Source organism: Dipodomys ordii, unplaced genomic scaffold (assembly GCF_000151885.1).
Source record: "Dipodomys ordii isolate 6190 unplaced genomic scaffold, Dord_2.0 Scaffold83, whole genome shotgun sequence".
Classification (NCBI taxonomy): Eukaryota; Metazoa; Chordata; class Mammalia; order Rodentia; family Heteromyidae; genus Dipodomys; species Dipodomys ordii.
The window spans coordinates 2970646-2984774 of NW_012267299.1; the positions used below are offsets into that span (position 1 = coordinate 2970646).

The window sequence follows — 14129 nt, forward strand, 5'->3', positions numbered from 1 at the left end:
CACACACACACACACACACAAGAAAAAAGGCAGTGCTATACATAGATTTTATGCAGCAGTTAGCTATGAATCTGCTCATATATCATTTTGCCCATTTCAAAAACAGTGCCAGAGTATAATTCCTACTTAATACTTGAGCAGTCAGAACTTAGTCTTTCCTTTATTCTCCTAGCTATTTAATTTTAATTATTTTTATCAGATTTTAATTAAACTCATTACCTAAGTTTAAATTTATTATGGCAAGCAAATACTAAGAAGTTAAAATTGTTTAGGCGCTTGATGGCTGTGGAAATCTCTGCCAGTTTCATATAAATATGCCGAGCTGAACTTGATATGATGGTAACAGTATTAGAAGAGGAGCTGTTTACCATAGCCCACTGTGTTCTGCGCAATTCAGTAACACCAAACAACACTATATGACTATGCCAAAATCATTATACAACACTCAAGTGCAGAGAACTGCCTGTATTCCATAATCTCTGTAAGCAGGTCTACATGAGATTGCTTTGTTGTCTTTAGTAGTATAAAGAAATTTTAATTCAAAAATTATGATTTGTCATCTTGCTCAGTGTCATTCCTTCCATTATTCTCCCCATCTCTCCCAACAATTGTGGTAGGAGATACCTAACAAAATTTACCATCTTACCAATTTTAAGGGTACAATTCAGTAATGTGAAGTACATTTGTGAGTAGAATATCATTTGGTATACAGAAAAAACATAATATATGGCTAAACCCTAAGGTTGGCAACCCAATAGCTTGCTGAAAATAAAATACATCAAGAATCAGAAAAAATTAATTTCACATGAAACATAAAAGACTGAGGGTTAAAGTAGGAAGAAATAGGTCTGTGCCCCTACACATAGCTGAATACAGTAGTATATTTTTAATGGAATAGCATATCTTTCCTGAAAATATTTTAATTCCTTTTTTTATTAATAAGTTCTTTTATTGTGAAAATACTGTACAGAGGGGTTACACTTACATGAGCAAGATAATGAGTACATTTCTTACCAAGCATTGTTGCCTCCTCCTTTGTTTTTTCCTTACCATCCCTGCCCTCCCATCTCCACAACTACACCCCCCCCCAAGCATTTACTTGCAACTTTGGACAAGCATTTACAAAATATTTGTAGTTGCTACCTGGCAGTTCTGGTTAATATCTGTGAGCAATTCATTTATAGTAGGATCATCAGAACCAACCCAAAGATAATTTCATAAATTTTCACTGCTCCTACCTCTCTTTCTGGAGCTCAGTCTTTTTTCCTCCTGGACTTCAAAATCCCTGCCCCTTCTTGCCATGTACCTGTATCTGATACTTCCCTGATCACATTATATGATAATTGTTCCTTGACACATCTATATCTTCCTCAAGACCAAGAGCTCATTGGGAGCAAGCAACATTTTCTTTTGTCAGTCATGGGGCTTGAACTTGGGGCCTGGGCACTGAGCTCTTTTGCTCAAAGCTAGCATTCTACCACTTTGAGCCACAACACCACTTCCAGTTTTCTGATGGTTTATTAAAGATGAGTCTCTTGGATTTTCCTGCCTGGGCTGGCTTTGAGCCATGATCCTCAGATCTCAGCCTCCTGAGTAGCTAGAATTACACAGATGTGAGCCACCAGCGCACAGCCATATTTTTATTTTTGTCTCTGTGTCTGATAAATATTGAGCATCATTCTGTTTTCCCATGGCACCCTGGGGGACCCAGCCATATCATTTGGCAATCACAGTAATTGAATGCTTAGTTATCCCTGGGGGGAAAAACTCTTTAGAAGAGGTAGTATTTAAATTGAGTTCTGAATGAGAAAACATGGTTATGCAGCTAAGGTAGAGTTCTAGAATCTATAAGAAGTTCAATAACAGAGAAAGACGACATGAAAGGGTACTGCCCTACCTACCGTTCATGAAAAGGGAGTTTGTGTTTTCTTCAGTAGGAAGCTTTCAATGGGTTTCCTTGGAAGAGGGGCATAATGAGATAGCCATTTTGGAGAGATCATGTGGTTTTCTCTAGAGGGCATGGAGATACAGGACAGACTTGGAAGCAACAAAAACTATGAGACCAGTGTAGCTTTCCATGTGAGAGATGACAATAGCAAACTCCTGGTGGTAAGGACAAAAGGGGGAAAGTGGTCAGATTCAGGATCTGTTCACTAGCAGCTTGTGCTATATAGGGCACTGCTTATTGGTTTGCTGGTTAAGAATTAGGAAACTATAATGAAATGGATCCTGAAGAGAAGTTATTGATTCCATCCTGTCATTCACTGTTCTCTCTCCTTGGTTCTATGCCATTTTTCCTAGGACCCTGATAGTATTTCTAAAGTTCTTTGGCTGGATGAGATACAGCAAGCCATTGATGAAGCCAACACACATGAGAGCAGAGCAAAGCAATGTAAGTCCATGCCTTTTTTTGTTGTCAGTGTGCCTTGCTTAGATTTGGATATACAACTGAAGTCATGTCAATTTTCAATTTCTAGAAAGATTTGGACTCTTACCACATTTTAGTTTGTGGATGCATACTTAGTATAGATATTTGATTAGGTGGTTCTCTACTTGCCCTGATTGGTTGCTGTTTCCAACAAAATTTGACCCATATTGCTGAAAAGAAACCAGTGGGTGGGAGACTCTGTTCCACCAGGAACTAGCCCATTCCTGCTCGATAAATATCCTCTTTTCCATAGTTTCCATTGTTAGGATTTGTCAGAAAACAGACCCGTAGGGAAGGAGGGTGGAGAGAGGGAGGGAAGAACACTATGTACGTGGGTATTGATGTACAAGAGCAGACTGAGCAGTATCTTGAAGGGTCTCAGCCCTGTGGAGTTGTCTAAATGATCAAGGTATTCCTAGAATTAAAATCAACCAGTAGTTCCTAACTTCTTAATCTGTACACGTAGAAGAGTTCTAAGTCAAGAGAAGTCTACCTTGAATGGTAAAAAGAATCAGATTCCCTTATTGTCCAGACTGCATCCACATCACAAACCCAGAGCCTCTTAGATGAGGGAGAGACCCACTTTTCTTGAGCAAGGATACCACAACACTACCCCAAAATTATACCATTAATATTTCTGCTGGTCTTCTCCAAAGGGTTCTAGAGGTCTTGGAGGGTGAATGTTCTAGGGAAAGGAATAGAAGCAGGCTTCGCAGGACTACTGGTCACTGGCCATGAATCAGCATGAGTTTCTACAGACCTGAGGCACCACTGTGGTTCCCCAGCCAGATCAGGGTTTTAGAAGCTGGATGGATGATGCAAGGAATTTTAATCCATGTTCTCTCACTGCATCCCAGCTTCCAAACCCACCCTGTGATTATCTCCAATGGGACAGTAGCTAAAAGAATTCTCATATTGGTTCATATGGTTTTTTTTTTAAAGTGCTAGGTGCTGGTGGCTCACTCCTACAATCCTAGATACTCAGGAGGCTGAAATCTGAGGATCAAGATTCGAAGCCAGCCCAAGCAGAAAGTCTCCTTGAGACTCTTGTCTCCAATTAACCACTCAAAAGCCAAAAGTAGTGCTATGGCTCAAAGTGGTAGAGCACTAGCCTTGAGCAAGAGAGCTCAGGGACAGCTCCCAGGCTCTGAGGTCAAGCCCCACTGTCCCACACACACACTCAAAATGCCAGGCACCAGTGGCTCATACCAGTAGTCCTAGCTACTTAGGAGGTTGAGATCTGAGGATCGTGGTTTGAAGCCAGCCAGGACAGCAAAGTCCATGACACTCTTATCTGTAGTAAACTACTCAGGTAAAAGCTGGAAGTGGTGCTGTGGCTCAAGTAGTAGAAAACAACCTTAAGGACAAAGATGCTCAGGGACAGCTCCCAGGCAAGTTCAAGCCCCAGAACTGGCAAAAACAGAAACAGAACTAAAAAAAAAAAAAAACCTTCAACTTCTATTCTGAAGAAGGAATAGTAAGAAAGTCTACCTGACCATCTGAAATAGCTTCTAAATTGATATACAAATGGTCTCCATGTATAATACGTCCCTACACAAATTAAAGTAAGACTCAATAAAAACCTGCCTGTTTGTGGAGTAGACTTCCCCAGTTCATCAGCCCATAGAGTGTTGCTGACACAGCTTGGTCTCTGCAGCAGCTGTGCTTTCAAACTTTGGAAGCATCTATGGAGAACATCTGTATTTATTTCTTTAGCTTGGAAAAATATCTGTATTTTTCTCTAAACTTTTACTTCCTTAAGAACTTTAAAGTCTTGCCTTTCTAGTGCTCTAATGTTTAAGGGAGAAAATAAGATAGTTGAGTTATATACATAAGAGATTTAAATCGCCATATAAAATAATATAATTAAGGTGGATAGATAGGAGATTTAAATTAACATATTAAACCAAAAGCAGCTGTCATCTGATCCTCAGATATCAGCCTCCTAACTAGGATTATAGACATAAACCACCAGTGCCCATCTGTCAAGAAATGAGATTGTAATGTGGATACTCAGCCTAAAATGGTTATGACTTCCTTCTCAGAAGATCAAACCGATTTAGAAGTCCTTTTATGTCTTTTATTCATTATTTTTCTTACATTTGGTCTGTCGATCTTAGAGCTGTTTTTCAATTCTATTGACTAGAAAAGTAAAATGTTTTCTCAAAAATGTGATTTTTTTTGTTGTGTGCTACATATCTGAAAATCCTCCCTTCTCCAGCTCTGTCCTGTTCTTCACAAGAGTCGTGGTAATTTCTTCATATATGTGTGTGTGTGTGTGTATACACATATATATATATATATATGTATATAAAGTATATTCATATATATCAGATTTTGGGTGGGTAAAGCCATGCTGCTTTGACATTGAAATATGAGAGTTTTCTGGGTTTTCAGCTGGAATTTAATATTTCTTTTAAAAGCATTCACCTTGTGGATGAAGACTTGAGATTATGGTCACATGGTATAAACATCCTACATAATCTGATCAAAGAAGTGTTTTGACCCCTGAATCTCCCACACGCAGATTGAAAAGGCAGGGTTGCTGAGTCTCCTCATTTTGACTAGTATGTTCCTTTTCCCTCTAGTATCTTACTTGAAATATGTTTGCCTCAACATCTGATTCCTTACAGCAGAATTTCTCAACTTATTATTATTATTATTCCCTAAGAGATTTTAAAATAGTTTTTCCTTAATCTCTCCATATCATGAAATTTTAATACTAATAATAAGTTGTACATGCCAATTATATACCATACATAGATCAGTGTGCTTTAACCTACAAAGATTATTTTGCCCTATTGGCCATTTTATCCCTTGCCCCTTCCCTGTAGTATATACTTTAAAGGGAGCTTGCTGGCATATAGCTTAAGATTTAAAGCACAGGGGTTTTGGATTTCATACGAGATTTACAGATGGTATCTTCATTTGTTCCTCAGCCAAAATATACATTACTTTCTAGAAGTCATTTATCTATCATCCTCTATTGCTTAGGACTAAATCACAAGCCACAGAGTAAACAACAGAGCAATCAAAATAGATGGCTCAGTCAGGCACTGGTGACGCATGCCTGTAATTCTTGCTGCTCAGGACACTGAGATAAGAACGTCCTGATTCAAAGCCAGCAGTGGTGCTGTGGCTAGTGGTGCTAGTGGTAGAGTGCTAGCTTTAAACAAAAAAGCTTAGGGACAGTGCCCAGGCCCTAAGTTCAAGCCCCAGGACTGGCATACCCCTAAAAAAGATGTTGACAGTCATTGCATTAAAGCTATTCTACTATTATCCCTGCATATGCCTGGCATAGACACCTTGAGTCCATTTATTCTTTCTACAGACTTAACTCTTATATGTGGCTATTTCTCTTCCCAGCTCCAAACACAGCAGCAGAAGCTACAATTTTTCAACTGATAAGGAGTTTGTGCTGTCCAAAGCAGGCACATGATGTCCATAGGAAGTGATCCCTGACATTGGAGAGAACACTAAAAAAATTAGAGTTTGAGGCCAGTTAGTGCCAGAGCAAATAGCACTGACTGTTACACAGACATTTTTTTATGCCAGTACAGGGACTTGAACTCAGGATCTCACATTCACTCTTGGCTGTTACACTCAAGGCCTGGTGCCCTATCACTTGAGCCACAGCTCCACTCCCCACAGTCCAATTTTAATGATGTAAAGGACACTTCTATCTGCTCTAAACAAACATTAAGCACCTACTATGTCACAGACACTGAGTAAAATGAGGAGCAAGAATGCCTATCCTGTAATGGTCTTCTCCAAGGTATGTTTCAGATTTTCATGGAAATTGCTGTTGAGATAGGACTTAGCCCTGGAGACTCATCTGTGGACTAGCTCCTTGCACATCAATATGTTAGAAATGGCTCAGGACACTGAGTGTCACATAGGAATAAGGAAACTCGAATAACCAACTCAAAAGATACTCCGCAAAGCTACATTTACTTCCAAAAATTTGGCAAGCAAGCACACAGAGCAGGCAAGCTGTTTCCTTTTTATCCCTAACCCAGCAGACCCCTCCCCTCTGCTCTCATTGGCTGAGCTCAGATTCACAATCTGCAAAAGGATGTGGCTTAATTAATGTGATGTAACTAAAATTTTAGGAGCTTTTAACAAGAGTTCTTAATTAAAGTGCAGAAGAAAAAAGATATAACTAAAATGTAATTAACAAGGGCCAAGCTACCCATCCAAAGCAGGAACTTTTCAGAAAAACAGTTCTCAGAAAGATTAGCAGAAAGGAAGCAAACTACTTCTATAGACAAGAGGCTTTTCTCTCAAGTACTAGATGAAAAAGAATATTACTTTGTCCGAGAGATTTGTGTCTACTGTCAGCTTTTTTGTTGTCTTTTTTTTTAAGTGGCCATAAGCTTGAACCTAGGGTATGGACATTGTCCTGGAGTTCTTTTGATCAAGGCTAGTTCTATACCACTTGAGCCACAGCTCCATTTCTACCTTTTTGCATAGTTAATTGGAGATAAGACTTTTCTGCTCAGACTAGCTTTGAACTTCAATCCTCAAATCTCAGCCTCCAAATTAGCTAGGATTACAGGCATGAGCCATCAGCACCTAGCTCTGTTTTATTTTTGTTTAGTTCTGCACGTCTAACTCACAAGTTACAAAAAACAACTGTTATTCTGTTGTTTGGGCTAGAACATCCTTACCTAGAACAACAAAAGTAGATAATAAAGAATTCATTAAGTTAGCTTTCCTTGGGCAAAAAGGGTTTAATGTGATTTTATTTGATAGGAAAAGGTTGAAATTTGAACGGCTTATTTAAATCTAGCCCAATCCAGAACTGGATTCCATTTGCATATATTCACCAGCTGTGTCTTTCTATAATATTTATTTAGGTTGCTAATGAGAACTTGAGCAAGTACACCAATACCATACATGAGAATATTAGATTTTCCATAGGTTAAATAGCATTTCTCTTATCCTAAAATAGATGTCTTCATAAAAGTAGTTCTCCAATACCTGCTGCTAAAGTAATTACTACCCTTCCAGGGCATCCACTCAATGTCATAGTTTACTACCATGATACCACACAAGATGACACAGGAAATAAGATTTCCAGTATGCCATGTTCTTGTAGAATCTGGTTCTTCTTACAACCTAAACTGGTAGATTGCAAATTAAACTGATTGGCTCAGGTATATATGGTACCTATTCTCTAAGAGTAAAAAGCTTAATAGAAGAATGCTTCTGAAAGATTGAATTGGATATTTGTGTGCCTTTGGAGTAAAATGAAGAATACAGCTAACAGAATTTTCCCCCATTATTCAGGGCTTACACTGGTCATTGATGTCAACAAGTGTTTGGATGGGAACAAAACAAATGATATTTTGTCTGCATTGAAGACATCTGCTACTAATGTTCAAGACATAATCCCTGAGTGTGCTGATAGGTACTACAATGCCCTCTTAAAAGCCAAACAGTCCAAATCTCAAACTGGTAAGCTTTTACATTGCGTGGCACATATCACTCAAAATATGATTTTTTTGTGAGATTTTCTTTGGGTTTTTTTCCCTCTGGATTTTTGGTGGTGGCTTTCTGGAGGGGGGGTTGGGTTTTTTTGAGGGGGATGGGTACTAGGGGATAGATCTAAGGACCTCACACTTGTAGCATGTGTGTTCTACCTCTGAACCATGCCTCCAAACCTGTTTTTGCACTGGTTATTTTGAGATAGAGTATCACTTCCTACCCAGACATATGTCTGGACTGCTATCCACCCTTTTTAGGCTTCTCATCTTTGCTGGGATGAAAGGTGATTCACTGCATCCAACTTCTCCCAGTGCAGATCGAGTTTCACAGATTTTTCTGTGATCCTAGCCAATCTCAGCTTTCTTTATTAGCTTAGGATGGCCAGTGTCATTTGCTGTGCTACTAGGATTGCAGCCACCAGCACCATACTTTTATATTCTTTCTGGGTAAGTCAGAGTTCAAGTCATTTGCTTCATGCTGACAGCAGTTGACTTGTTTAGTCTAAGCCAGAACTTTTTAATTGTTTTTACTGCCCTCTTTCTTCATTCTTTGTTAGAGATTGACACAAATGATTCCATCTTAACTAACAACTTTCACATATACACAGATTTACTGGGTATATTATGTATATGTTACAGAAGCAACAAGAATAACACAACACAAAATAATAAGTGGGATGTGTCCACATTGCTTCACAGTTGTTCATTTGCATGTGTAAATTTCACTTATTTATAACCATATCATAGGTGCCATTTATGTGAGATCTAAAACTACCTTCTACTACCTTCCATATTGTTATATGGGTTTCCTAATCCCAGTCACAAAATACTTAAGCCATGTGCTTATTGGAATGTATTTGTTTATATTTTTGTTCCTATACTTTAGCATTCATCTAGATTTTTTTATTTTGGAATTAACACACATTCTTAATAGGAGAGGTTTCATTGTTATATTTTAGGCATACAAATTCACTCCTTCCACCATCTTCCAATTCTTTCCTACCCTTTTCCTTACTTCTTCCAATTAACTTTCATAATCAGTTTCATGCATTTAGTGTGTTTCCTCATTGGGTCTCTATAACTAAACCTAAATAATATGAATCTCACTAGGCAGAGTAATGCCCTCAGCTGAATAGCCAGAAACAAGACCTCTCCCTTTTTGTCTCCCTCTGGAAGCAGTATTTTACACGGACACTGGCAGGTGTTGCAGAACTCCTTGACCCCTGGTTGTGTCTTAGTCTCAAGGCCTGCCTGGCTACAGACTGCTTGCACATTGCTAGTGTATCCAGAATCCCCCCGCCCCAAGTCTCTCAGTCAGAAGGGTTCCTTATTGTTGCTCTTTGAGACATAAGGAACAAAAGATTGTCTAGTCTGACGATGGCCTACCACAGTAGGGAGACCATTGTCCTACCAAATCCTCATGGGTTTTAAGGCTTACAGAATACCACTATGTCTGTCTTTCTCTCTGTCTGTCATGGAGGCCCCTCAGCCTATCTTGTGGTAGAGACTTCAGCTTCTCCTTGCCATCAGACTTGCTGGGGCTGGAGCTTCAAGGTATTTCCTCACTTTCTCTTTTGTCTTTCTGTTTTTCCACACTTCCACAATCCTGTTCCTCTCTTGTGGTTCTTTGTGTCTCTTTCACTTTTATACTTACAAGTATAACTTTCCCTTGTGACCTGCTCAGAGTCGGATGGAAACAGCTGCTTCTCACCATTTTTGCCCACTGTTTTATGGCTTTTTTTCTTAGTGTTACTAAAACAAGAACACATCATTTTTCTTTAATAGATTTCTGAATTGTTTTCCAAAGGGTTTTCTACTCAGCAAGGAAACATGTTTTATCACAAGCTCAATATTGTGAGCATCACTGGTAATGAGAATTCTCATTTTAAATTTTTTGTGATGTTTTGGGGTGTTCTTAGTTCTCTGGTCTGGTGCAGAAATCATAACTAGGAATGAAAAACGATTTGTAACTATGAGGTGTGCTGGTCGGTTCATGAGGAAACATTGTTCTTGACCAATTTAAGCCACAACTGCCAGAGATTTTTCTACCAGGCTCTGCAACCCAAATGAACTCCTTTCAGTGATTTTTTTTCTCATTTTGTGAGGTTGTATAGAGCAATAGGAGTCAGAGGGGTCATAAATTTTTTCTTATATACCTTCCTGGTATACATTTTGGCAAGATTCATCCAAAGTTACACACTTGTACATTGGCTTAGTGCAGATTACCCAACTAAACATGGCTCACGGTCTTGTAAGTTGCAGAGAGGAGACTTTGTGGGAGAGAATAAGGTTCATTGATCTCCTCTCTCTATTGTGTTATTGCTGGCACATGTTTTTCTTGTTTGGTTTTCCATTTCTTTGGCTCTTGACATTCTCATAAAAAATTGGAGGTTCAGAGCTAGCCTTAAACATTTGTCTCTCCTTCCTTCTTTCCTTTCCTTCCTCCTTTCCTCCCTTCTTCCCTCTCTTCTTCTCTCCCTCCCTCCTTCCCTTCTTTCCTTCCTTCTTTCATTCCTTCTTCCTTCTTTCCTTCCCTTCTGTCCTTCCCTCCTTTCCTTTTCTTTTTTCATTCCTTCCTTCCTGCCATTAAATACATGAAATGTATTGCATTTCACTGAGTCATTCCTAATGACTTCAACTTAAGAGCATCTGAACGCTTGGTGAAATCATATTTATTTGATTGCTGCACATATTGAAGAAACTACACTACTGTGTATGGGTTTCATGTTCCTTTATAGAATTTAACAAACTTATTTTCTTTAGTTACTAATGAAGAAGGTTCCTGGATCAAATTCAATCTACAGGAGAAATACGACTACTATTACAATGTCGATTCACAAGAGAGTTCCTGGGTCCCACCCAAATCAGGATTGCCTAAAGAATCATGGCTTACAGGAAAAGAAATTGAGGTATGTGGTTTGTTTCTGATGGAAAACTATCATATGAAGATAAGTATGGTGCTGGGGCGGAGTGGGGAGGGGGTAGATTAACAAGCATAGGCCTCGAGCTCAAACCTCACTTCCACCAAAAAAGATAAATGTGGTTGTTTGCTTTTCCATTTTTGTCTCAAGAAAATGATAGAAAAAACTAATTGATTTAAAGCCTGGACAGAGGATAAAATTTTCATGAATGGTAACTGGATGTGAGTGTATTGTTACATTATAATTTTTTTCAATATTGACATAAGCAAACAAAACAGCAAGAACAAAGAAAGGTTATGATGTTAATTTGTGGTTGTAGATTGTCTTACAAAATCATCTTTGAACTTCCCTTAGCAAAATTAAGTACAGTTAGTGATCATATCTTAGTTGTCAATATTCAAAATATCTAATTTCTTTTTCCTCTCTGTCACCCTACAATTTAACTGGTCTTTTCCAATGCAAGTGCCATTTTTACCTGCCAGGCACTGGGAAAGAGAGTCTCTCTGCTACCCACAGTCCTCTCTTCAGGATGGTTTCAGGAGTGAATCAATGGCTTGGACAGACAGCAGTATGGATAAACTTTAAATGTTTGCTCCTTCTGAGATAAATGTCTTGCATGTTTTTATTGTTTTATATCATATTGAAAACTTTGCATGTGTGAATGTCCAAATGGATGAGAAGCAATGCAATTGAGTATATACAGGATTTCTGATTAACTGAGGTAGAAATTAGACATGTGCCATATACTATAAGCAATGAAAATGAACTATGATGTAATAACTCTGAGTTTTTATTTCACCTCTCAGGATCTCATTAATGGATCTTTGAACTATATTTGAAAGTTTTAGTCCATAGGATTTTTCTTTTCAAGGGCTGGGATGTAGCTCAGTGGCAAAGCGCTTGCCTAGCAAGCACAACATTCCTGGGTTCGATCCCCAGTACCAAGAAAAAAAAAGGATTTTTCTTTTCGAAAGCAGTATATTTCATCTTATTCTTTTTTTAACCAAAGAAACACATATAACACACACATACACATAGATGTATGTATAAAACATATAAGTAGATAGGTAGGTAGGTAGAAGATAGATAGATAGATTGATTGATTGATTGATAGATAGATAGAGCATAGTTACCAGTATTAGGATGCTTGACACAATAAGACAGGAAAAGAATGAGCTCTTTCATAAAGTCTGTATTAGAACCACTTGTTCTAAAGGTTTTCTCACTTTATATAATACTAGCCTGTTCATTTTTTCACATCTGCTTGATCCATTTTAAACCAATTCTTTCCCAAATATTCAGTAGTTTTTATAGTACAGGATGTCAGGGCTGCATATGTACAACAATTTAAGAGTAAAGATACAAGCCAGGGGCTGGGAAGTTGGCTCAGTGGTAGAGTGCTTGCCTTGTGTTCATGAGGCCCTGGGTTTAATTCCTCCCCACCACATAAGCAGAAAAAGCTGGAAGTGGCACCATGGCTCAAGTGGTAGAGCACTAGCCCTGAACTGAAGAGCTGAGGGACAGCCCTCAGGCCCAGATTTCAGGCCCCACGACCTACAGGGGGGGGCAAGGTGTAGGGGATACAAGCCAGGCACTGGTGGCTGACACCTAGCTACTCAGGAGGCTAAGATAGGAGGATCACAGTTCAAAGTCAGCCCAGGAGGGGAAAGAAAGTTCATTAGACTCTTATCTCCAATTAGCCACCAAAAAGCTGAAAATTAGAGGTGTGGCTCAAGTGGTAGAGCACCGGTTTTGAGCAGAAATGGCAGTGCCCAAGCTCTGAGTTCAAGCCCCAGTACCTACCTACACACACACACACACACACACACACACACATACACACACAGTCACACAGTGAAAATATACAAAAACTTGAGCCAAAGTACTCTTTTTCAGTAAATGAATGAGACAAACAGCTAGACAAGAGACACTCCTCTGTGGCCATCATATTATTAGATATGGATATTTCTTTCCTTAGAACATAGAAGTAAGGAACTGGATGCTTCTCAGAAGTTACTTGAAACCAAAGGGGATGTGGCTAGGCGAAATTGTGAGGTAGATATTACCATTCTCTAGTTCTTTGTTTTTTGGAAAGTTGATGAGAAGCAGGGAAAAAAAAGCAGGAAGTCAAGTGGGGGGGGGGAATGTAAAGTTGAAACCCACCCTTTTAACATATAATACAAGTTACAACCAAAAGTAATCTCTTTTTTAACCCGTTCAGAGACTTGAACTCAGGACCTGAGCATACTTCCTTAGCTTTTTTGCTCAAGGCTGGCACCCTGTCACTTGAGCCACACCTTCATTTCAGACTTCTCGGTTTCTTGTGTGGTTAATTGGAAAACAGTGTCTCTGGGACTTTCCTGCATGGGTTGGCTTCAAACCTCAATCAGCCTCCTGAGTAGCAAGGATGACAGGCATGAGCCACCAGCACCTTGTTAAAAGTAATCTTTCTTCATTAGTGTGCCCACAATTACCTAAAAGATACATACATTGCAAATAAGGTCTTATCAGAGCACAAACAGGCAAACACCCATGTTAGAGTTTTACCTTCCACTGCACTTTCCTTTCAGGGCAATCCTCGAAGTAATCCTCAAAGAAGCAAGAGAGCAATTTAGCATCTTCCATTTTTCTACAGGGAGAATTAAGGCACAGAAGGAATAAAGAAACTTGGGTTAGAATTTGTACAGAATTCAGCAATAAGCAGAAATTTATTCCCAGTGTCCCCAATGTCTAGTCAACTGTCTCTGCTCTCCCACTATGGCCATTGTTTTTGACACAGGCACCAGTGTCTCTGAGGGTTGGGTATGTGCCCAGCACTCCGAATTAGTAAGACAAGACATAGACTAAACCTAACACAAATACTTAGGCCCTATAAAAAGTAAGTAATCCTTCTCAGAAGGAAATAATCTTGAAGAGGTGTTCACTAAGATGGATTAGAACTTAAAACCAAAAATTAGGCCCAAAAGATACAAGGCATGCTGATGGATCCAGGCATTTATAATAGGTTTAAACAGAAAATACTGATAATAATTCCATTTCATAAATGGACATAAATACAGATCTAACAGAATCATGGATAATCAATAACATCAGAGTAGTTCTAAAGAGAAGAGAAAAATTGTGGCCTGAGTCTAAGACTGCTTAATGACAAAAATTCTGCATGACAAGAAGAGAGTGAAGAACATAGTTACTAATTTCAAATGTTTGAAGCTTTTATAGTTTTTAGGCAAAGAAGATTGGAGCAGTGGGTTATTAGTGCTAACATTTTGAGTATAGGCAATACTAAAGGAT

The 14129-nt window shown here is 38.8% G+C and overlaps 1 protein-coding gene across 1 annotated transcript in view; it reads left to right on the plus strand.

Moving 5' to 3' along the window:
• Iqgap2 (IQ motif containing GTPase activating protein 2) overlaps positions 1-14129 on the plus strand; it is a 256487-nt gene that overhangs the window by 171580 nt on the left and 70778 nt on the right. Inside the window, exons 14-16 of the mRNA XM_013025233.1 lie at positions 2302-2392; positions 7721-7888; positions 10681-10826. Of these exons, the coding sequence (XP_012880687.1) occupies positions 2302-2392; positions 7721-7888; positions 10681-10826 (405 nt within the window). The remainder of the gene's footprint in view (positions 1-2301; positions 2393-7720; positions 7889-10680; positions 10827-14129) is intronic.